The sequence below is a fragment of the Acomys minous genome (assembly GCF_964271855.1).
Source record: "Acomys minous genome assembly, chromosome: 2".
NCBI lineage: Eukaryota > Metazoa > Chordata > Mammalia > Rodentia > Muridae > Acomys > Acomys minous.
The window spans coordinates 87,609,554-87,633,534 of NC_140484.1; the positions used below are offsets into that span (position 1 = coordinate 87,609,554).

General features: G+C 50.4%; 1 protein-coding gene across 3 annotated transcripts in view; it reads right to left on the reverse strand.

Moving 5' to 3' along the window:
• Window positions 1-23,146, reverse strand: part of PTPN5 (protein tyrosine phosphatase non-receptor type 5) — a 58,341-nt gene extending 35,195 nt beyond the window's left edge. The window contains exons 1-2 of one of the 3 annotated variants that reach the window (XM_084801148.1): window positions 22,781-23,146; window positions 1,720-1,797 (exon numbers count right to left, since the gene is read on the reverse strand). In XM_084801148.1, the coding sequence (XP_084657274.1) occupies window positions 1,720-1,797; window positions 22,781-22,805 (103 nt within the window). In that variant the 5' untranslated portion in view covers window positions 22,806-23,146. Of the gene's footprint in view, window positions 1-1,719; window positions 1,798-7,011; window positions 7,106-21,765; window positions 22,044-22,780 lie in introns of those variants that run through there. The other 2 variants (XM_084801150.1, XM_084801149.1) reach the window with 2 other exon arrangements.
• Between the last annotated feature and the right edge of the window lie 835 nt (window positions 23,147-23,981).

Here is a 23,981-nt window from a genome sequence, read left to right on the forward strand (position 1 = left end):
ATTTACTTCCCCAGGACCTCTGTGAAGATGAATATTCATGTTGCTGTTATTTCTGTTTTCAGACGATGGACCGGAGGCAGGTCCAGCAAGGTTAGATGACCCTTCCATAAGCACATAGCCTGTAAATAGCACAGCCAGACTCAAATGCCAAGCCCCATGCTCTTTTCCCCACACCATGCTCCTCCCTGGGTTCCTATACGTTATGTCCTACTTTCTGGGGATATTTTCTAGCCAGTGGGGCCACCTCTGATTGTAGAATCATCTCCGAATTCTATGACTCATATCTGAATCACAGAAGTGTTTAATAGTTGAAAGAGACTCTGATGTCACTGAGATCTCCCACCCACTGTGGAAATTTCCTCTCCATTGCTTGTCTTCCACTCCTTGCATGCCTTCAGTGATGGAGCACTCACTTCCCCCATCTGGGATCATCCGTGCTATGGCTGGACCACTCTGAGAGTCAGAGAGTAAGTTCTTCATCCTGTGGCCCAGGTCTTCTTTCATGCCTATGTGTTGGGCTTATGTCATCACCCTAAAATACTCAGGATGGATCTGCTGCCTCCTTGCACATGGCAGCCCTTCCTTCACATGCTCAGCTTTTGCAGCCCTTCATAAAATCCTTTCTTTCCAACTGACTCCTCTGGTCCTCACCAGGATACCTCCTATGAGCTGAGTCCATCTGCCATTAGCAAAAACAGGCGGTCATGGTGCGTGATGGCGCCCCTACTGGAGAAGGGGGGGAAACTGCATGGAGGGCTGAGGCTGCTTCCGGGAGATGTGGGAAGGTGGGCCCTGGATGCTGTCTTTGCTTGTTTTGAAGTCGCTGCTTCAGAGTCATATCTGTTTGTCTTCAATGCCAATCTTAAATGTCACACACAGAGGCTGCCTCTTAGAGCTGCTTACCTTGTATGATCACGAGGTTTCTCAGGCACCACAGGTTTGAGGCTTCAGAGTTAGAATTCAAAAGGCTATTTTTAAAGCAAACATTTGGGTGGAGGAAAATGTGGGCTATGCTACAAAGGTATGGCAAATTTTCATCTGTTTTACTTGCCTTTATTTATTTATTTTTAATATAGCCACAATGGACACTTGTTATTAAAAAAATAGCTAAAACATATAAAAAAAATAAACCCCGTTAATTTTCTTCTCCACTCTATTCGTTTTAATGCATTTATCCTGACCAGGGATGTGGGCTCCAACTGGTGGGCCATGCTGCTACCCTGTGGGCAGAGAGCCCTGGCCGTCTCCATGGTGACAGCCACGGCAGGGGTTCAGGCAGGCAGACTCCCACATCTGTGGTCACCTGGACTCCAGATGCAGGCTCTGATGCCCAGCCAGGTTTCTCTGCAGGACCGGCAGGCGGCTCACCCTCAGCGCAGCCCACAGCACCTGGCCTGTGTCTCCACCATTGCTCCCGAGGCCTTTACCGGCATGTCACTGGTCAGCTGCTCTCCTCCTTGCCAGGCTCCCTAGCCTACTCGCTTCCTCTCTACCTTCAAGCACATCTTCAGCTGTCTGTTCTTCCTCCCAGAGGAGCCAGAGCTGCCCTAACTGAAACTAGGACAGAGAGACACCCGGGGTTTGAGAAATACATGTCTATCTAGACAGAGACCTTAGGACAGCAAGTTCATAGCCGAGTAGGCTTCTAGTTCTGTGTCAAGCGGTGCCCTCTTCCTCAAGTCTGAGTCCTTGGGTCACAGGAGTGCTGAGGACACTTACCCGACAGCCTCTCACTGCAGCACATGTCCAGGGGTCCCTCCCTCGGAGTCATCAGCAGCCTGGCTCTCTCTCTCACTCCTGCAGTGGGAGGGAAATTGTCAGGAGAAGCTGGTGGTCCAGGATCAAGAGTCCCAGCCTCCAGCCAAGATGAAGATCTGTCTCCCTCCGTATCCAGTGATTATCTCCACCTCATTATGTGGGGAGTGAGGTCAGGGTGACACCCAAGGGAAAGAACAGCCTCCACGGCAACAAGCTGTAGAGGAGGAACAGAATTTTGCAGGTGCCTTCTGTTTATCATCATCATCATCATCTTCATCTTCATCATCACCACCACCACCATTAACATCATCATCATCATCATCGGCATCATTACCACCACAAAAAATCAGCTCACCTTCCAGAGACTCTGAAACAGAGTCCTCGTCATGACCCCATGAAACAAGGCTCATCAAACAAAGTTTAGGAGATCATGTGACTTGCCCAACGTCTCATCAGAGTAAAGCTGGTTGTGAAGTTACACTGGAGAGCTCCAAGCTAATGCTCTCACTCTGTGCTATTCCGTCTCCTAATATCTTTGTTAGTGATGATGATGATGACGATGACGATGATGACGTCAAAGACAGCGACAATGATAATGATGGATAATGATGTATATATATGTGCATGTTTGTGTCGTGGTGTGCATATAGAGAGTTACAGGTGAGTCACTATGTTGTGGGTGCTGAGAGTTGAACCCTGGTTCTCTGTAAGAACAACAAGCCCTCTAAACCATGCAACCATCTATCTGACTCCCAGAAAACCCTCTTTCTAGCCCAACAGGGTACCCAATGGACTGCCCTAGGGTCTAGTTTTCTTCACACAGTGAGCTGGAAAAAGCATGCTGGAAATAAACTGCACCCCTCAGGACGTGTCTCCAGACTCAACAGATTTGGAGAACAGGACACCATGAGGCCCCCAGAATCCCCTGCTCTGGCAGTGGCCTGCAATGCAGGTGTGTGCCCCAATGGTTCTGGCTCCCCTTCATGCCTGACTCTGTGGGCTGGATGAGGGCTGGACACACAAGACAGGCTGTGCCTATAAGAGCGTCATCTCCTCGTATTTACTGTGCTATCTGTATTGCTGCTGTTGCCGCATCATGGCTGTGGCCATGTTCTGAGAAGAAGGCTTGAGTACTTAGCACTAGGGCTGCAGAGAGCCTTAGCTCCTTCTGTGCTGTTTCTTGGTGGAGAGCACATTCTTCAAGACTGGGAGGGAGCCAGGATTTCCTCACTAGGTCCCCAGGTTAGCCTGTGGAATTGGCAACTGGAAAACCATTACTGTAATAGCACAAACTTCTAAAAAAAATCCAGAAAGTCAGCAGCCTCTCGGCCCACTAGTCCTGCGACGTGGCCTTTCTCATTGGTCCTGCAGCCCACTTCAGGACCACTAAATTTTAATAATAACGGCAGAAAAGTCAAGATAAAGTCGATTATTCTCACTCTGGCATTTTCCACTTTCAACTTGCATTGTCTCACTGTACTCCCTCCCACCTCCAAACTCTAACTGGCAGCATCCCAGAGAAGCCATGGACCAGATGACCATCAGACAGAGGGACACTAACCTTCAAGGCACCCCTGTATGTAAGTGTTCTCTTTTCCTAATGACCTTAGGCATCCACTCAGGCTGGCCCTCGAAACATCCCCCAACAGAGTGCCAAAATCTATCACTTGCATAGGTTCTGAAGTTACCAACCTGTACAGAGTATGGGGAAGCCTTGTCCTAGAACCAACTCGTCAACATTCAAGTTCATCACATACCCTTCCTTGGAAAAATATTCCATGGCCTCCCATTACACTACGAACAAAGACAAGCATCCTTCAGTGCAGCTGACTACCTTATTTCTTATCCAACCTTGCTCCCTGGCCCTCCTCCTGCTCTTGTCCTGGCTGCTCTGAACAGGCTCCTTCCTTCATTTGCCTCTGTACCCACATCTATCTCTCTGTCTGGAGACTACAACATCTCTGCTCGCTGGAACCTTTTTATTTAGCACTCTACACAGTTGGAAAGCCATCGTTGAATCAGCATCATTGTCAGCCATTAGGCAGGTAGGCTGCTGGAGGGTAAGGACCACTCTTGTAATTTTACTTAGCTCGCATCTTCAAAGCTCAGTGCCTGGTCCACAGAAGGAGGTTCAATAGATAAGGAACTGTGGAATAAACGAACGTCGCCACGATGTGCTTCTGAAAGCACCAGACGCCTCAAGCAGCCGTCATTGGAGCCACCTTTTGGGCGGGTCTTTGTTAAGGCACCTGGGACCCTCGTCAAAAGCACTCAGGGACCTCATTTCACAGAGGAGGGTACTAGAGAGAGTTGAACGCAAATGTGGGGGCTGTGGGCATTCTCAATAGCCTCTCAATCCTGAACTTGCTTTACTATAATAAGAGCACCCCTAGATGGAAGGATACCCTAAGACGGTGGCCAGTGATGGAGGGCGGAAAGGTAACCAAGGCATCTGGAAGAGGACCCGCATGTGACTCACACCTGCTTTCACACCCGAGCCACACTCAGAACAGCTCAGGGCTGCATGCATGCGGTGGGCTCTATAAATAAGCTTCCTAGAAAATGACTAATTTCATAGTCAGAAAAGCCACCAGAGTAGCACCCCACCACTGTGGAGGAAAACGGAGCAGGATTTGGTTTTGCCCTGTGGTGGATTCTAGCCCCGACCCCCCTTCTTATAGTTGTGTGCCTAGGCTGGGGGCAGGGCTTTGTTTGACCAGATTTCCAAAAAGAAGATGGTCCATTCACCCAGCACAGAGAAGACCTGCTCTTGGCTCACCAGGAGCAGAAATAGCAGCTCGGAATGGATTGTTGTGGGCCACCCTCTCCTCCTCCACCCCTAGCAGCTAGCTGGGCAACGTCTGCTAAAACTCGCCCGTGTCAACAGGCAGCAGCTCACTCAGTGGCTTCCCACTGCCGCTCTTAGGAGCAGAGAGCCTCAGAGATGATGGGGTGCCTTCAATATGCGTTTGCTGAGCACCCCTGCTAGCAAGACCTACGGCAGTTCCAGAGATGCAATGCTGAGCGAGCCAGGGCCTTTCCCGTCTGACCAACGAGCTGCGGTGCTAACACAACTGTGTCGTGGCATCTCCTTTAACTGACATCTGTACAGGGGAGAGAGTTCCATTCAAGTCTGTGGGAGGAGGGAGTGTCCTCCCAAAGGAAAGCAGGAACTACTTCTTAAACGGTGTTTCTAGGTAGATGAAGGCAGACAGGAAGAACACGGGTAGTACAAATGCTACACTTGGGGCACCGACTGCAATGGGAAAGCAGGTGAGACTTTTCCCAGAAGTTGTGAGCCCCGACTCTTGGATGGGGAAACCAAGCATTTGGCTGTGTGGCTTCCTTGTACTGAGGGGTGGCGCGAGTCTTCTAGTGCCAGCCTGCTTGGCAGGTCTGCGGCAGGAGCCGGGCAGGGCTAGGAGCATGGGTATAAGGAAGGAACATGGGATTTAGCAGGTGGCATCTGGCCGTAAAGTCTGCACAGCATAAAACCCACTGTTTATTTATTTACTTATTTATAGAGACAGTGTCGCTACGCAGCCCAGGTTGGTCTTGAACTTCTGATCTCCCCACCTGTGCCTTGAATACTGGCACTGTGGGTGTGCATTGCCGTGCCTGGATAAAACCTATTATTGTGCACTGAATGAACTCATGTCGTATAATACCACCACTATCTAGTCACAACATGGCTTTACCTCCCCAAAGGAAACCCCATTAAGTAGCCACACGCCATCTTCCACCCCTTAAGCCCCTAGCAACCTCTGATTTTATTCCTAATTCTATGGCTAGTTCTGGATATTTCACAGAAATAGAATCATACAGAGAGACTTTAAGGTCTTGTTTCTTTGACTTATCATAATGTCTTCAGGGTTCACCCAGCTGATATTTTATTCTCTCTCTCTCTTTCTCTCTCTCTTTTATTTTTTTTTATAATTTCCCACTGTATGGACAGACTACGTTCTATTCGTCCACTTTCAGCTGACGGACTTGTAGACTGACCCTGCCTTTTGTGAATGGTGCGACTGTGATTCAGTGCTACTATTATTCCCACAAGCTCCTGGCTGTGTCCTGGGAGTGTTCCTCATCTGCAAATAAAGTGGTCACACCCCAAGCTTCTTGCAGCCCGGACAGCATCACTGTTACCTTTAACTGTCCCTTTATGTCGGTGGGCATAATGCCACCCTGTAGTCACAGACCCAGCCTGGACCACCTGCTGCTGTGAGTTGGAGGAAGTTCCAGCAGGGGCTTGTTCAAGGGCAATGGGGGGTGCATTTTTGTTTGTACTAATCCTCTGCCTAGGAGTAGGTGGGTGGGTGCTACCGGGGCACCCTGGAACAGGTGCTGGCTTCCTGCAGTGTTTTTGAAGAGAAAAGTGACAGATTTGATGTGGCAGGCAGAGGAGCCTGAGCAGGCACCCCTCCTAGGTGATATGGGGAGGTGGGAGGAGGAAACTTAGCCTGGAGGGACTTGCCATTCGGGCTGGGAAGCGGGGACAAACCAGATAGGCTTGTCCTCTAACATGGACTTCCTGTCTGCCTCCTCAGCCCTCTCAACATGGCCTCCCATCACCGCAAAGCTCTCCACTCTCCTCTCTTCAAGATCCTATCCCCCATCTCTATTTGCCAAATGGAGTCTCTCTTACTTCCTTGCCTTGGTTCGCTCTGTTCCTGAACCTGCAATGTTCTTTTTCAACTTCTGCCACATCCTACCCTTCTCTGTATTCTTCTCAGCCATCACTTCTTTCATGGAGCATTTTTTTTTAATTCCAAGGGAAGATATTAAATCAGGCTCCCCCACACCTGGCTCATGTTTCTCCTGTTCCTGACTTTGCTCCAATGCTTCTTAGCTGTTTATGTACCTACTTCCCCCCACCCACTTCAACGGTGTGGAAGCAACCCCGCCCCCACCGTGATGCATTCTGGGCTTGCAGTCCAGCTCTTGAGCCTTTAAAGGTCTTTAAAGGTCAAACATAGGGTACTGTCAGGTTCTTAGGGTTGGTGGCTTTGGTGTCTCTGAGATGACAGGTTGACTCTAGTTAGGAGCTTCTCACTGTAGGGCAGATGATCAGGTAGAACATCACCCATGTCTGTTATCAGCAGGTTTAGGATGCAGAGGGGGAGGATGATATGCTGGCCTGATGGAAAGGAGGTGATCAGGCTGGTCCCATGATGCGAACGAATCACAACCCACAGAATATGCAGGTGAAAAGGTTCAGCGCCCTCCAGGGACCACACCCAAGGGCTCACTCACCTAGCTCCCTCAAACTTCATTCCCAGGGTATCCAGGGAGGGAAAGGTGCCATCTGGGTCTAGGGCCAGGAATTTCCCTCAGCACAAAGCAAACTGTAGACGTAAAGAAAGAAGAGTCCAGCTTTAGAACGTCCAGACCGGGACACTGAGGCATAGAGAAGTAACTCCTGCCACACGGGCTGTGGACAAATGTTTGCAGGTAGCTCACACGATCCCGAATTCTTGTTAGGAGTTACCTGTCCCCTCAGCGAATGCCCTGTCAGCTCCTTGTCACAGGAAGGACCCTGAAGCAGAGCTCAGTTGCTCATCACGTCTTTGCTGCCTGGGTTACTAAGTGTTTCTGTTGTTGCCAGCCAAAGAGCCCAGAATGATGCTTATGGCAAACTTAGGGAACAGACAGGCTCTGCGCCCAGGCCTTCCAATGCCTAGTTCATGCTATTTCCATCCCATCAAGCTGCCTTCCCTCCTGGCCCATCTGTCCACTGTCCAGCCATCTGTGCCCTCATCTGAGCAGACCACAAACTTGGAGTGTTCTGGATCTCAAAGAAGGAGCTGAGTCTTCTCTGGCTGAGGAATACTCAGACGAAGGGCCTGAGACCCAAGGAAGGGAGGATGGAAAGGCCTGGATAGGCTCAGCTATGGGGCTTGGCAACTCAGCTCTCTACTTTCCGAGTAAGTCTAAGTAACACAGGGGCTGGCCCATCCATTTCTTCAGTATGTATTTACTGCAGCTACTGTGTGTGAACCACAGAAACGCAATGATCTACAAGCATCTCTTGTAAGTTGCAGGTAAGGAAAAAACAAACAAACGAACGAACAAAAAACCCCATGCCTATGAAGGTGTTATGTCTGACAGGAAATGTTCAGGGTGTCCTGGGGTACCATCGAGGCCCGAACAAGGCAGAAGAGTCATCATACTGACAGAGGCGTGGGAGTGTGTGGCTATGGGGTGGAAGTGGTGTCCAGGCAGAGGGAGGGCACTTGGAGTTGAGAGAAAGCAGGGCATATTCAGGGAAGAAAAAAGCCAGTGTCAGAGGGAGGGTGGTGTGGGACAGGGTGATTTGCTGAGGTGGGTACTGGTGCTGCTTTCCTTCTCCTGTTTCTTCCCCTCTCTCTCACTTCCAGAGAGGTCAGGCAGACATGTCCTAGGCACCCCGAGACAGGTTTGGCTGTAGCTCCCAAAGCCATGCTCTGTGAGAAGCTGTCCTTCACGGTCTTGTGGAAGGCGAAGCCTCTTAAAATGAGATCTCCTGGATAAGCAGGTGGGTTGTGAGGATGTGGAGAGCTGTATTCAGGCCAAGAAAGGTGACACAGCCACCCCCACCCCATGCATGCACAGGTGCAATGCACTGTGTATGGGGTCTGTTTTCTCTTTCTACCATGTGGGCTCCGTGTATCGAACTCAGGTCACCAGGCTTGGTAGCAAGTGCCTGCTACCATCTAAGCACTGCTAAGCCATCTCATCGGCCCCTAAGTTCTAGCTTACTCTTCAGTTCCCCAGGAGCTATCTATCATACGACCTGATAAAACAGAAGATGCCCAGAAACTCTACAAGCGACCAACAGAGATGCGATGGAGGAGAAAAAACGGTGGTGGTGAAGGCAATTGTACAGATGATGTGAGGCTAACTCACTGAAGGGACCAGGGCATGCTTCTGAAAGGGCCAGGGCATGCTTCTGAAAGGGCACAAGGCTCTCCACGTTGCCTAGCTGCCTGGTGTAGCTTCAGGAGGAAGGAGATACCCAAGGACTGTACCCATCCTTGGAGACAACGGGGAAGTCTTGTCAAGCCTGCGGGTGTCTGTGGCTTGGTCCAATGGCTCAGCCTGAACTCTACCTGCCTTCTTCCCTCTGTGGCCTCAGGGCCCCGGGGGGCATGCAGTTAGATGGGAAGACTAGACACACAGAGGCTCTCCGCCGGCTTTGACTCTCATGCATGGACTGAGCAGAAGATGCAACAAGGAGGGACAGCAGAGACTCCTTTCTACGGCTAAAGGCATCTTGTCCTGACTCCATCTTTAGGGTGAGGGTCCGTGAACCTCATAGGGACCCGGCTCAGGCTCTGTGGACACTGCCTAATCTTTCTCTGGGCCACTCCTGATCTTTGAAGTCTTGTTTTTTCTGTTTCTCATTGTAGGTTTATGTGGATGGAAATCAGGAGGAAGGGAGGAGGAGTTTGAAAAGGAAGAGGAAGAGGAGGAGGAGGAGCTGTTGCCCAGAGGAGGGAGAGAAGCAGGCAGAATTAGTTTTGTTCTTCCACTGCCCCATGTCCGAGGCAGGAATGAACAAGGGTTAACAATGACACACTTCCCGGCACTGTCCACATGTGAGGTGTCTGGCCCTCCCAACAGGCCTAGTAGGAACAGACTGTTAACTTTAATTTTCTAGAGAAGAGAGTGACTTGCCCAGTTACAGATCTGCTCCCACTGCCCACCTTCTGAACCTTCCTCTTCCATGTTCTAGCCCTGGCTGTTAACTATATTCAGAGATAGGAAGATGACACATTTTAGCAGGTACTGGGTGCTCTTCATGAAAGCCAACCCCCCCCCCACCCCCAGACAGATGGGGAAGCACGTGATAGTCTGTATTTCACAGAGGAAGATTACTACGGTTTGAGGGGTAGAGTGTTTCTTCTGGGTTCATAGTGTGAACCAATGAAGGAGCCAGAGAGCCACTCCTGTACCTGCTCCCCCAATCCTAGGCCTCAGACGTGCTCCCTAATGTCCTCTTTGGAAACAGAAGGATTAGAGGATGTGACCACTGGTTTCTCGGGAGGCATGAGTCTGCCTTAGGAGGCAGTGTGAGGGCTGTGTGCTAACGGCAACCATGCTCCATCGGTACATGGACTGGTGTATTCACAGGCTCAGAACTTATGAACGCTTGGCTACAGTCACGGGTGTGATATGACCTGAATTTTAATAGTCTATAATGAAAACAAAACAACAATGTGAAACAACAGTATTCCCCTCAGGCTCCACTGCCCCCCCCCCCCCCGAATGAGCCTATCCCCACAGGTCAGGTTTCAACTTTGTGGCTGTCAGGGCTAAGGGAGGCAGATGGCCCTACCAGCGGACACTCACAACACCTGGGAAGTCAGGCCATGGTCCAGGGAAGCCGGGTAAAGGCTGCTGGCCAGGTGTGGAGGGTGCACCAAGCTGAGCCAGCTGTTGGTGGGATCTGAGTCCGGCTGTGATCACTGGTCAGTGGGAATCCGCTGCAGGGGTGGATGGACCTACATGATCATGAACTGTGCAACAGGCAGCGACTCAAAGAGCAACTGAAGGTCTCGAGGGCTCAAAGGTCCACGTGGTCTGTCTGCCTGTGTTTTCGAAGGCTCTGAAAGCATTCCGTTCTGTTCCCCCCCTCCCCAGGTACACAGCTTAATTTGCAAGGAGAAAACAGGCAATCACCAACGTGAAGGTGTGATCACACCTCCCCGTGGGGATGCTGGTGCGTCCTCTACTTAGACTCTCACTCCATCTCTAATGCCTTGGAAATGTGTCTTCCTTTCTGCTGGAAAAGTCCCTTTATCTGTCTGCATGGAAAACACTCATTTTCCCACTAAAAGAAGTGGGGTCTATTTAGAGAGAAGAAAGGAACCAGCAAGGTAGGGGTGGGAGGGAGGAGAGGGTAGTGAGGCATAAGAACAAAACAACAATGTCTATTTATGAAAATACCACGATGAAACCCATTACTGTGTGCTAATAAAAAAAAAGTTAATTAAAAGACCCCGTTCAAATGTCACCTCCTTAAGAATTCCTGATGACACCCTTAGGGAGCCTGGTGGCCACTTTCCTGTTCTTATCCTGCATTTTGTGATTAACATGCAGGGTCCTGCCACACTGGGAAGACTTGCACCGAGGCCTACAGTGCGACCATCATGGCTTCCCTTTGCTTAGGCCTTCCTGTGTGTTGGGTCCCACACCAAACACATCACCTCCTTTCTCCTTTCTCCCTTTAATCCCAGGTAGGAAAACATATGCTTCTTCTACACATGCGCACGTAGGCCTAGGAAGGAGGGAAGGTTATTTCTTCAATTTCATACTTGTGACAGCAGAGGCAGGCTGTGCACTGTTTCAACTCCAGACCCAGGCTCTATGTGAACCACTAGGTTTATAGTCTTAGGTACAGGCTTCCTGCTTCTCACACTTAATCTTTATCCATCCAATCGTTCAAAAAGTACTTCTAAAAAATAAATGAATCAAGGTGGGCTAGAGATGGAGTGTTTACAAGTGGCCTATTAAAGTCACCACGAAAAAAGGAAACATGAGCCCCTGATATGGCTCTGCAAATCAGGGCTCCCAACTGGCTGCCTGATCTTGGCCAAGACACCTGATTCCCAGGGCTCTGTGTCCTCACCTGGTTCACACTTCAGATCTGGGGAGGTTATTATGAAGATTGAGTGAACACTGGTTCCTGTATAGGGTTTTTACAAGCGCTGTATGTACAATGTTCAGGCTGTGATCCCATAAACTCCCAAAGATACTGGCTGTTGAACAGTTTTCAAAGGTATTTGCACAAATGTCCAAATAATAATAATAATAATAATAATAATAATAATAATAATAATAATAATAATAATAATAATAATAAAGTGTTTAACATCCTTAGCCAACAGAGAAATGAAAATTACAGCTAATGGCTCTACCCCACTCTAATCAGAATGGCTATCTTCAGAAACCCAAACAGTAAACTCCGGAGAGGAGTTTGTTGTTGGGAATGTAAAGATGCTACCGCTGCTACAGTAGCAACATGGAGGTTCTTCAAAAAGCTAAAGATAGAGCTTCCATACCATTTAGCTCTACCACTCCTGGGTATTTGCCCAAAGGAATCTAAGTTAGGAAACAACTTAGATTGCACACCCAAGCTATGGTGTCACGGTTCACAAGACCCAGGCACGAATCAGCCTAGAAGTCCCTCAGCAGCTGAATGGATAGAGAAAATGTGGGGTATGCACACTATGAAGTTTTATTTGGCTGTAAAGAATGAATATATGTCAATTGCCAGAAAACGATAGAACCGGAGAATATCGTGCTAAAGAAAAGAAGCCAGGCTTAGACAAATATCACATTTTCTAATAGGTAGAATCTACATTAAAAAAAAAAAGGACATGGGTGGGGGTCTGCTCAAACTACTGCACCAACCAAGGACAATACATGCAGTAAGCATTGTACTCTTATTTAAATCCAGCCAATGGACAGGACATTCTCCACAGTTGTGTGGAGAGAGGGGACTGACTCTGACATGAACTCTGGTGCCCCCTATTTGACCACTTCCCCTTGGTGGGAAGGCCTGGTGGCACTCAGAGGAAGGATAAGCAGGCTACCAAGATGAGACCTGATAGGCTGTGATTATATGGTGGGGGAGGAGTCACAGACCTAGGGGAGGGGAATAGGGTGAAAGAGGGAGGGAGGGAGGGGAGGATACAAGTGAGGGGATAACAATTGAGATGCAATCTGAATAAATTAATTAAATAAAAAAAAAAAGACATGAGAATAGAAGTGAGATTAAATGGGGAGAGGAGGAGCAGCCGGAGGGAGGAGGGGGATTGGGGCCTGGCAGAAGTTGAACAGGATTTCCGTGTGTCTAATCACATCCATTGATTTGTACTGATACACACTGATTTTTAAAAGGGGGGAGTACAGTTACTGTTTTGTGTGAGGTTCTCGGTGTTCTCCAATGACTACAGCACTTTTCCTCCCATACAAGGTCTGTGGAGATTCAAAAAGCGTCCTAAATCATGCAGGACAACAGTTTTTAATGACAAAACTCTGCTTTGGAGCTTTTGCCAATTTCCATGGTGTCAATGCCGCGACTGTGGCTGATTTCAAGCTGCGGGTATGAGGGGGTTTGCTGCCGGCCTTGCAAGAGGCCCAGAGCATTGTTCAATTTCTCTGTGCCTCAGTTTCCTTATCTGATAAGGAAACTGGACGTGGTAAATCTGACAAACTGGCCCAACAGAAATACCTGTGCTAAGTAAACCTAAAAAGAAACAAAACAAAACAAAACAAAACAAAAAACCTTAGAAGAGCACACAGCACACAATACCGTAAGTGTCAGCCATCAGTTCTGATAAGGGCAAACCCACGCTCAGCATTATTTGTGTGGCTTTCTGTCCTGGACCCTGGTCGGTAGAGTTCCTTCCTTCTAGAACTGAGGCCATGCCCCTTTCCTGGCTCTCTGCTTTTCTCCTGGAATAGAATTTAGACTTCACCAATCCTGGCTTTACCTGACCATACTTTGTTTTGTGCGGTTGCCATCAACTACAATGGCAGCCTCCCATTGCCTGGGTCTCTCTGCCAGGAGTCCCTGAAACTAAAGGGCTCTCTAGCCACATTCTTTTCTCCCCTCTGGAGAGCCCTGGTTTGTTTCCAGATCCTCAGAGTCAGACCCAGAGCCTGGGGAGGAGCAGGTTAAAAAAAAAAACTAACTAGATTCTCCAAGTCCCCTTCCGTGATGAGACGGTCTATCCCCTGCCATGCTCTCTCCTGCTTCTGAGCTCTCTGCCTCCTAGCCTTCCTTTTTGGACAGGTTCCCCAAGCTGTGGCCTCCTGCCCTTTCGTCCGATGCCCACCCCAGCGCATCCCTCTTCCAGGAGGTCTCTCCAATGAGGCTGCGGCATGCAACCTGAGCTTTGGTCGGATTCTTTCTCTAGTGCTTTGCTGGTCTGGGATCCGGGGATTAAGCCCATCTCCCCTCATGCTAGGGGCCTTCCCTGGCTCTCCTGTCCATGACTGTGGCTTCTATGAGCCACCCAGGCAAAGGAGGAGCAAGGGATGCACTTAATCCTGTTTCCTCCGACAGGGAGACCAGCAGAGAAGGGACGAAAGGCAGCACGACGGACCTTCAGTGCTTCCCTGTGCGCTCAGACCTCAGAGGGAGATGGGAAGGGAAGGAGTGAGAGAAGACGAAGGCAGGAGTGAACAAGAAGGAGAGAAAGAGGAGGGGTCCAGACTCCGCATTCAGCAGAACTGGACAGACCAGGGTCTCTGTGGATTATGCCCCACCGTGTCATCCCTCGGTCAACACAGGCTCATACCTGAAACCCTTTGAAGTTCACCTCCTCTAGGCAGCTTTCCCTCGCTGGTCTCCTCCCTGTGGCTCCCTGGGTGACACAGCTCTTCCTTGGCCATAAATCCTAGGTTATAATTCTCATCTGTGCTCAGAAGTTAGACTTCTTTTCACCACTTTTCTTTTATCGGCTTCAGGGATATATTTGCAGTTATTTTAGTTTTTTAAAAAATGTTTTTATACACATTTGTGTGTGTGTGTGTGTGTGTGTGTGTGTGTGTGTGTGTGTGTGTGTGTGTGGTTTCTTTGTGTAGCCTTGGCTGTCCTGGACTCTCTTTGTAGACCAGGCTGGCCTCGAACTCCCAGAGATGGGTCTGCCTCTGCCTCCCCGAGTGCTGGGATTACAGGCGTGCGCCACCACGCCTGGCTCCATTGTGATTCTTAAGTTTGTATTTTTATATCATTTATTTTTGTGGTTCTGAGGATTGAATCTGGAGACACTAGACAAGGATCTACCACTTAGATAACCCCCACTACACACACACACACACACACACACACACACACACACACACACACACACGCAGAGTCTTTTTTGCTTTTATTTTATGTGCATTAATGGTCTGTCTCTGTGTATTCTTGTGTACTGCATGCATGTCTGGTGTCTATGGAAACTATTAGAAGGTTCTGGATACTATGAAAATGTTGTAAGTCACCATGTGGGTGCTAGGAACCAAACCTGCACCCTCTGCAAGAGCAGCCAATGCCCTTAACCACTAAGCCCCTGCGTGTCTTAAACTCTGTATCTGACACAGTCTTAAGACAAAACTCAGTAGGTGTGATGCTATATCCACATCCACATAGCTCATCCTGGAGACAAAGCTGGTCCCAGTCTCTCTGCTCTCTCCTAGCTTGCAATCTAGTGCAAGATACGTGCAAAGTAAAACCTGAGGCTATCCTGTGGGGACATGTAAGTAGAGTCTGGGAGGCTGCATGGATGAGAGCCGAAAGACAAGGGGAGTCCCCTAGGCAGCAGGGAAGATGTCTAGGATGGGAGGAAGCAGGAGGTAAGTGGACAAGGAGGGACCTCTCAGTTTGGCTAGAGGCTGGGCAGCAAGACACAACACTTCTGAACCCAAAGGCCACTTTTCCCCCTAGGAGTGTAAGGCAGGTGTTACCCAAATCAATATCATTGAACCCATTTGTGTGGGTCCAATCACATGAATGGACCTCAGAAACTACTCTATATTGCAAAATACCAGCCATGACATGGATCTACTTACTTGAGGACCCAGAAAAGATAAAACTCTCCTGCCATGATAGTGTTGGGAGTAACTATTGCCTTTAACAGCTGGAGGTTAATGAAGTGCTTCACATCTGTATCTTTTTACCTTTGAGACATGGGAAGAAATTGACTCTTTGATTCCAGATGAAGCTCTACCAACCTAAAAGCTGCCATACACTAGGCACACAACACTTGAGGAGCATGCTTAAGGCATGCTCACACTTGTATCTTTGTGATAGTCATACATGCTCCCAGGACTGTAAAGACTCAGTAGACTATTGTACATGCAAATACGCCTTAAGATTATATGAGAGCAACCTTTAATAAAGATAGGCTCGCATGTATCCCAGGCTGGCCTTGAACTCACAACGTTGTTAAGGGATGGCCTAGAACTTCAGATCTTCCTGTCTCTATTTCCCAGGTGCTAGGGTTAGTGGCATGCACTACACACCCAGCTCAAGCAGTGCTGGCAACTGAACCCGGGAACTCCTATACGCCACACAAACACTGTACCAAGGGAACTACATCTCTAGTCCGCCCCCGCCTCTTTAAAATTTCAACAGACTCTCACTAGGCTCCCCAGATTGGCCTTGACCTCACTGTCTTCCTTCTTCACCCTCCTGAGCAGTGGGCTGGCCAGCTTGCACCACCAGCTCTGTTTGAAAGTCTGCGCGTGTCACATGGCACACGCTGATATGGACCGTTGTTGCCAGACTGCTTTTCTGCCCCCCCCAGCCCCCTGCCACTAGATCAGAGTGATTCACGGGCAAGGTCTTCCAGGTCATCCCAATTGCTGAGGCTCCCTCGTCCACCTTGATGCCCAGTTCAGTAAATACCTGCACGCTTGAATGAATTCCACCCACTGTGATCTCTCTTGAGAGCATTCTTTTTCCACCCACAGTGCCTTTAGATCACAATGATTCCTCAGAAATGGAGGCAGTGCTCATTTGTATTCTGTTCCCTTCCTTCTTCTCCATTGCCTCCAAGATCATGCAGAGCTCACACAAAGTTTACTTGTTTTAAATTAATGGCTTCTTCCTGGACCCTTCGTTCCTAGGACTTCCACGGGAGGTCTTCATAGTGGGTGAACAAAATTCCTTTTTTTTTTTTTAAATAAAAGCACCCCATAGCATCTCAAAAAGTTAAACATAGAATTGCCATATTAGCCAGCAATTTTGCCTCTATGTATATACCCCAAAGAACTAAAAGCAGGGGCTTAAGCAGCCTTCTTAAACATTCCTAGAACTTAATCTCCTCCCCCCTCCAACCGTGCGCCCTTTCTCTCTCCATTTTCTCCAGGATCCAGCTTTTGTGTCCCATGTTTTCTTTCTGTTCCAGGATATAGAGGCAACACGTCTGCTAGATTCAGATGGAGTTTGGACCAGGAGGTTCAGCCTTTGAGTCTAAGACCAAGATTACCTGTCAACTTGCTCCCCACAAGGTGCAACCCCTCAGCTGGTCCCCTGTTCCCGAGAACAGCTCCTGTTGGCAGCAGGCCAACATGTTACCTGTTTGCCTTACACCCCCCTCCTCCCCACGCCCAAAGCATCGGAGGAACACAGGGAGCATCACTGTCAACTACATAGGATAGGAGGGCTTAATGCTGTCATGTCCTGGAAACCCAAACCCTATCCCCCCAGAGATAGGGAAGCTGAGGTTTGGGGACAGGAGGAACCTCATCCCAGATCACTCAGGCACGGGCAAGTTTAGGATCAGAACACTGATACACACGCCTACAGTTGTGTCAATCTATATGGCTGCATGGGTGTTTTCCAGTGAGCTCTTTTTTTGTTTTGGGCACAGGGCCCCACATAATTAGAAACATCCATAAATACCGCGTCCAGTGCAATGCACAGGTGTTTTATATGGCTAGCTACCTTCTAGAGTCTTACCCTTGACAGTTGTAGATTCATGTAAATATCAAGTTAGGTGCCGTAAGTATTCATACTCCTTTAAATAATTTCCATGTCCTATTGCTCTCTCTGCCTCTTTTTTTGGGGGGACTCTGTCATTTGACCAGAGATGATAGTGCCTTGTCCTGCAAATGCATGCCTTTGCGCAAGAAATTAGCGTCTTCAGAATGTCGGTTAGAAAAACTGCGGAGGATGAAGGAGTTAAGCAGGAGGAAACGTGGGATGAGCAGAAGGAGAGAAGTTAGTGGTAGAAGGAAGGAGCCAAGACCCCAAGTGTTACCATGTTAATCGTTTAGCCACCATTTCAGGTACGCCTTTCTACTAAGCCCCAGTCATTAGAGGTGCTGATTATTGAGCCAGACGGAACAAAATGTGAAGATTTAAAAAAATCACTTATGTTTGCGTGTGGGCGCACGAGCACCACATCTGTGTGTAGAGCACGGAGGCCGACTTTGCAGAGTCATTGCCTTCTTTCCGTCTCTACACGGATTCCAGGCATCAAACCAAGGGCGTTAGGGCTTGCATGGCAGGTGCCTTATCTGTTGAGCCACCTTGCTGCCCAAGACACACATACTTGACTCAATTTACAGCGCAGGCATTCGAGTCCTCTACGTTTTGTGAATGGGGACCCACACTACAAAGTTCCCTATGTCTTTACTACGACACAATGTATTTATTGACTCATGCAAGTCTAAGATGTGAATTCTGGTGTATGAACGGCCGGCTCCAACTGTCATCCCTTCAATGACCATGTTTAGTGAGCCGCTGTACAGCACTAGGGCTGCTGCGCCAGGCACCAAGACTACACAAATAGGACTCGGGTCCTCTTGGACTCATTCACACCAGCGTATTACATGTCTCATTCCTCAGACCTATAAGCAGCCGCATCACGCGCCCTGCCCTCTTTATGCCCTTTTCCTTGTCACACTTCTCCTTTGCCTATCTCGTACAGCATCATGTGGCTGCTTAGGAATACCCATCTATTCTTACCCCAGGGCTCTTGCGCTTGTAACCTCTTCTAGAGAGTACTGCTTTCTCGGAGTCTCCTTCTCACTTCCTTCAGGGCTTAGTTTGGATATCAGCTCCGCGGTTTTTGCTTAAGGAGAATCCCTTCCTCCACCTTCACCCCCTCCCCCTTGCTCCTCCTCCTGCTTTACTCTGCTCCAGAGGCGCACCTCAAGCACTTTATCTTTGCTTAGGTCTTATTTTCTGTCTCTCCTGACGTAGGAAGTCTGTCTTTCTCGGCACCGCATCCCTGGAACCTGTAACAAGCCAGCCCATCACGCGGATGCTTCTATGCACCGGAGGATGAATGGATGAACTGGCTCTTGACAATATCAGGTGCTTGGCAAGCAAAGCTTTTGCGTCAGGAGTCATCATGGCTCCTGTCGGTCACTCCTGCTCCTCTCAAGTCTCCTTCCCGCTGCTGCTGCTGGGCTCTTTCTGTGAATGGCCACATCAGCCATTCAAACCACAAAGCCCTGGCATCGCTCACCCCTTCTTCCCTGAGGTGCCCACATGCAGCCACCTGCAGGCTTTGGTAACAGTGACGCCTCTTGCTGATGCCAGATCCCTTTTCCATCCGTTCTTGCAGCCACCCCCAAGTCCAGACCCTCGGTATCTCTCCATAGGCCACTGTCATCTCTTCCTACTCGAGCTCCCTGTCAGCAGGCTGTCCTCATCCAGGCTGTTGTCCACGTAGCAAGATCGATTACATCTCTCCTTCCCTCAGCAATGACAGCCCAGCGCTTTGGCTTGGCGCTCTGTGCCCCAGCACCTGCCTCCACCAAGCCTTGTCACGTGTGGATTGGTTTTAACTCTTTGCTTCAGTGGAGATGGATTGCCTTTTAGTTTCTGACCATGCTCCAAGTCCCTGAGTCTGTCTGTCCTCTGCTCTGGCTCTCTCCACCCCTTGGAAAAGTCCCTGCCCCACCCCGTCTTCTAATACAGAAGTCATCTGTGCAGATCTAGCTCAGGTGCCACCTAGCTTCAAGGTACCACCCTGATTCTGAAGAAGAAGAAGAAGGAGAAGGAGAAGGAGAAGGAGAAGGAGAAGAAGAAGACGAAGGATGAGGAGGAGGAGGAGGAGGAGGAGGAGGAGGAGGAGGAGGAAGAAGAAGAAGAAGAAGAAGTAGTAGTAGTCGTCATTTTAACAACATCTTCCAGACTCTGTCAGTGGCTTAGCCGTCTTGCATGTTTGTATCCTTCAGTCTTAACTTCCTCACCTGCTTACTGGGGTTCATGACACTACCAGGGTCACTGCTGTGCTGTGCGGAGTAAATACAGGTGGCCAAGGATAAGAAAAGCTTGTAAAACCAAGTAAAGATTAATTGCTAAATCCCTCAAGTTAAAGACCAAAACCCAAACCAAAAACAAGACCTGCAAACTAACTAAGCAGCCTCGCTGTTCCACCACGATCTTGTCATGGGTGCCTCAGATGGGCTGAGCACTGAGTCGAGGCATAGGTCAGCGGGAAGAGGACTGGCTCTAGGGAGGAGAACGGTGAGGATCTAAAATCCCACATCCTCAAGTGATCCGAAGATGGTAGGAAAGCAGCGTGTGTATCTTCAAAGAGAAGGCACCAGTGCTCATCTGAGTTCTCCCTCTGTCCTGGGAACTGCGTTCAGTAGCCTATGTGCATTATCTCTTTAAGTTAGGAAGCATTCTCTCACTCAGTGAAAGGAGAGGAAACCAGGCCCAGTGTAGTTATATAAATAAATCCCGCCCCACCCACTCCCACCAGCTATCCCCAACAAATAGTGCAGACCAGAAACCCTGGCCATCAGAGAATGTTCCTTCCTCAAGAAGAAAGTGCCCTGCAGAGGTTACATGGAGCTTTTGAACTGCACAGTAGTGAGGAGGAAGAGGAGGAGGAGGAAGAGGAGGAGGAGCGAGACCTGGGGGCGAAGGTCTCCCACTCTTAGAGTGGGAGCTTTGACACATCCCAAATCTAAGGGCCACAGTTCCTTAGGAGGCCACTATAAACGGTGCCTCTTAGGAGGAGGATGGCATCTCCATAGGCTATAATGTCAGTGGTGGCTCCTGGAGCTGTTCCGAGGCCACCTGTGCCCTGCTCCATGCTAGTCTGCTTACCTCACTCAAGAAGGAAGCTGCTGAGACAACCTCACGTCCCTAGAGACTGAACTTGGTCTCGAACTTGAACTCTATCCCATCCAAACTCTCCAAGGTGACTGTCTTCATCCTTTGCCCATCAAGTGTGACTATGCTCTGGAGGCCCACCTCTTGGGCCACCAGACAACCCACTCTGCATGGGGACACCCAGCTGCCCTTGAAGGAGCCTAGCGCAGCTGTAACTCAGGCTTTCCCAGCAGCTTCTTAGCAATACCAAGAGGCCATCCTTAACAAACAGCAGCAAGAAGAAGCATCAGCGGGGAATCTGGGGGCCTCCAGAGAGGAATGATGATTAGATCTCTACAAAGGCCTGGTTGGATGAGGAAAGACGGGTGCTTCAGGAGGAGGGCAGAAGGGCTGATTGGGAGGGCATGCGGTCAGCCCAAAGTTTCGTGGGAAGACGAAGCCTGGAATGTCACATCACTGGGTCCAACTGGGGAGCAACTTCTGGAAGAGCTGGATTAACACCCAGGAATCTACTTTCTGTTTCAATCTCCAAATCACCTTCGGAGCCATGGAGTGCTTGAATGAGGCAAATTAAAGCACCCACTCCCATTTTTTTTTTTTTAAACGGGAAGGATGGCAGGAAATGAACGGCATCTTTAGCTTCAGTTTGGGGGAAGGGCCAGCACTGCCAGGATTCACCTGGCACACTCACGTGAATTTCTGGGTTCTGGGGCTTCATGGGGGATGGGGTTTGATTGTGTAGGGGAGGAAAATGAATGTAAAAACCAAGCACTCCAGAGTGTGATGCACGCTTTGCCACTGACTACCTGGTGACCTTGGCCATGCCACCTCATTGGACCTCAGTTTCCCTGTCTGTAAAATGAAGCGATCAAATGAGTTCTTCTGGCCCTAAGATCCTATCTCTCTCTCTAAATTGATCCTTGATGAGGATTCTGACCTGGGCTTTGCAGGAGCCTGGGCCTCCTCCAGGAAAAAAAGCAGTATGTCGGAGGAGGGGAATGCGCCGGGATTCTATTTTGGAACCCGGTGGCGGATGGCTAAAGGGTCGAGGGAAGGCACAATTTGGAGACTAGCTGGCTAGTTACCATCTTCATCTCCCATTTCTGGGGTTCAGACTGCGAAGAGGCGCTGCAGCTGACAGCTGCACACCAGCCTGGGCCACAGAAGCTCGGACCAGGACCTCTCTATCCGGATCCCTCCCTGGACCCACGCAAAAGCATGAGGAGTGGTGGCCGCTTCCTCTGTGGCCCCCAGCGCCATGCCCCCACACCTGCTTGGGGACCCCCACTTCCAGCCCTCGGGGCGCCCTACGGGGGGCGTGGCGGGGGCGGGCTCCTGGATCCGGAGGGTTGGAGGAGGTGTCAGTTTCGCTGCCGCCCCTGAGGGGACCCTGTACTAGTGCCTCCCGGCTTTTTACACAAAGGCGCCCACCAAGGCGCCTCACTTACCGGCCAGAGCAGGCTCCAGGCGCCGGCGGACAGGCAGGCTGGCGGGAGGATGAGAGCGCGCGAGTGTGCGTGTCTGCGTGTGTCCCTGTCTGTGTGTGACAGGGGCCGTGCCGAGCTCTGTGCGTCTGCGTGTGCGGGGGCGTCCGTCTGTCGGTCTGTCCGCGGAGCCCTCAGTCCCGCGCCCCTTGCGCACTCCCTGCCCAATTGCCCCACCAAATGCGCCTAGGCTGCGGAGTCGCGGGAGCAGCTGCAGGGGCTCCTTTGCACCCCCAGCCCCGGCTCCGCCCCGCCCCCGGACGGGCTTGCGCCGCTCCCCGGGAATTGCGCAGGGCTCTCGGGCTTGGAGGGTTGGGGGTGGGGAGCTCCAGTATCGCCTAAGGCTCTAGGAGGCGGACCACAGACCCTTAACACGGATCGCAATCTCCGGCGCCCCCTCACCCTCAGCAACTCTGAGCGGAGTCCCCACAGGCGCCGCCCCCATGCCAAGGTTGCCTGGACTGAGAGGGCGGGGGAGTGGGAGCGCCGCAACCATTTCATTCATGATTTTCTTCTCCCGGGAGCCCCGGGTCGGGGTTGCGCGACTACGGCAACCGCCAGAGGGACCCCATTAGGGCCGTGCACACTGAGTCTGGAGCAGGGCGGACAGACAGATAGATAAGAATAGAGGCAAGGTAGACAAAGGGGTCAGGGCTGGGGTGGGGGTGTTCGTGCACAGAGGGGATGCTGTAGCGCTTCCTGCAGATGCTAGCACCTGCACCCGCGGAGCGCGCCCCTCCCCGCCCCCCCCCCCCACCCCCCAGCCTGGGTGCTCAGGACCTGTTCCAGGACTCGGAGGAGGCGCCTGACTTCCCACTCCTTCCTTTTCTGTCTCCGTAGAGCAAGAGCGGGTGGACATTTCTGTCTCCCTCTCTCCCTCCACGGAGGTTAGCTCTCCTGACTTGTGCAGCGGGGCAGGCACCCATCTATCTGTTTTGCTTTCATGTGAGCACCAGGTACAGCATATTCTCAATCTTACCTTCTCCGGGGCTGGTTCCTGACATCTCACCCCACTGGAGGCTCCGTGAGGCAGTGGACTGTACACGCAGGCGTTTTACATGGCGAAAATGAGAAGCAGCACGCGGCTACTAAAGAGAACGGTTCCAGCCGCTGTTCTCTGTAGCCTGAATTTCCGCATAGCCTCTTTACTAGTCTTCTGTCCTTGGCCACCTGCAGCTGGTTCTTTGCAGAGCTCTCAGAGCACTAGGCTGCATCTAACCGTTGTCAGAACTCCCACAGCGGCTGCTCATTGCATCTAAGGGAAAGCAGAGCCGCCGGTTACAGCCTGGGAGGGTCTTCCTGAGCAGGACTCTAACTTCACTTCCTGCCTTTCAATCCTTCCCGATCTGTGCCTATAACCAAGATGGCAGCCACGCAGGCCTCAGGACCTTTGAATCGTCTCTGCTCCGAACAACCGTGTGGTTTTTAAAAATTTATTTATTTATTTATTTTAATTACCTTTTTACCCCTTTAATGTGCTACTTCCATGAGGTATTTGGTGATTATCCTAGTTAGGATAGAGAGCCTGCTACCCACATTTTCCTATGGTAGTTAAACCTCCGTTTTGTGTACCCAGAGGTGCTCCGGTTTCTTATGCCAGCTGTTTCTTCTCTGCTGCCCTGAGTTCTCCACTGTCATCAAAGTGCCGGTTTCCCATCTCTAGGCTACTGACCACACTGTGCTTTAGCCTGGAATGCCACCCCCTCCCCGCAGGTTTTGCCCAGTTTTCAACATCAAGTGCCACCTCCTCCTTGGAGCCTCCCCGGCCACCTTCAGAGTGAAATATTGCTTCTTTATCCGGCTACCTACAGCGGCTCTCGGTTTCACCCAACAGACAGCTGAAGTGGGGTTTCCACAGCCACGCCGTCCAGTCCCCATTCCTTTCCGTGTGTGGTGAAGGAGTTTCCTTGTCTTCCCCCCTCCATGCGCGCTAGACTTTCAGAGAGCAACTTTGTTCTTTCTGCGTCCCAGCACGGGATGGCCCAACAGAACCTGTCCGAAAGTTGGGAGCGTTGATCAGAAAGCCCTAAGCTGGGCCGCGATGGAGATTTTTTCTTTTGTTCAGGGGGCTAGGGGCCACACAGAGACAAGCTAGACTTCCTGCTTAACCTCTAGGAATTTCCTTTCCAGGCGGGGGTGGGGGTGGGGCGTGGGGCGGGAGGATGGGGTTGGGGAGGAAG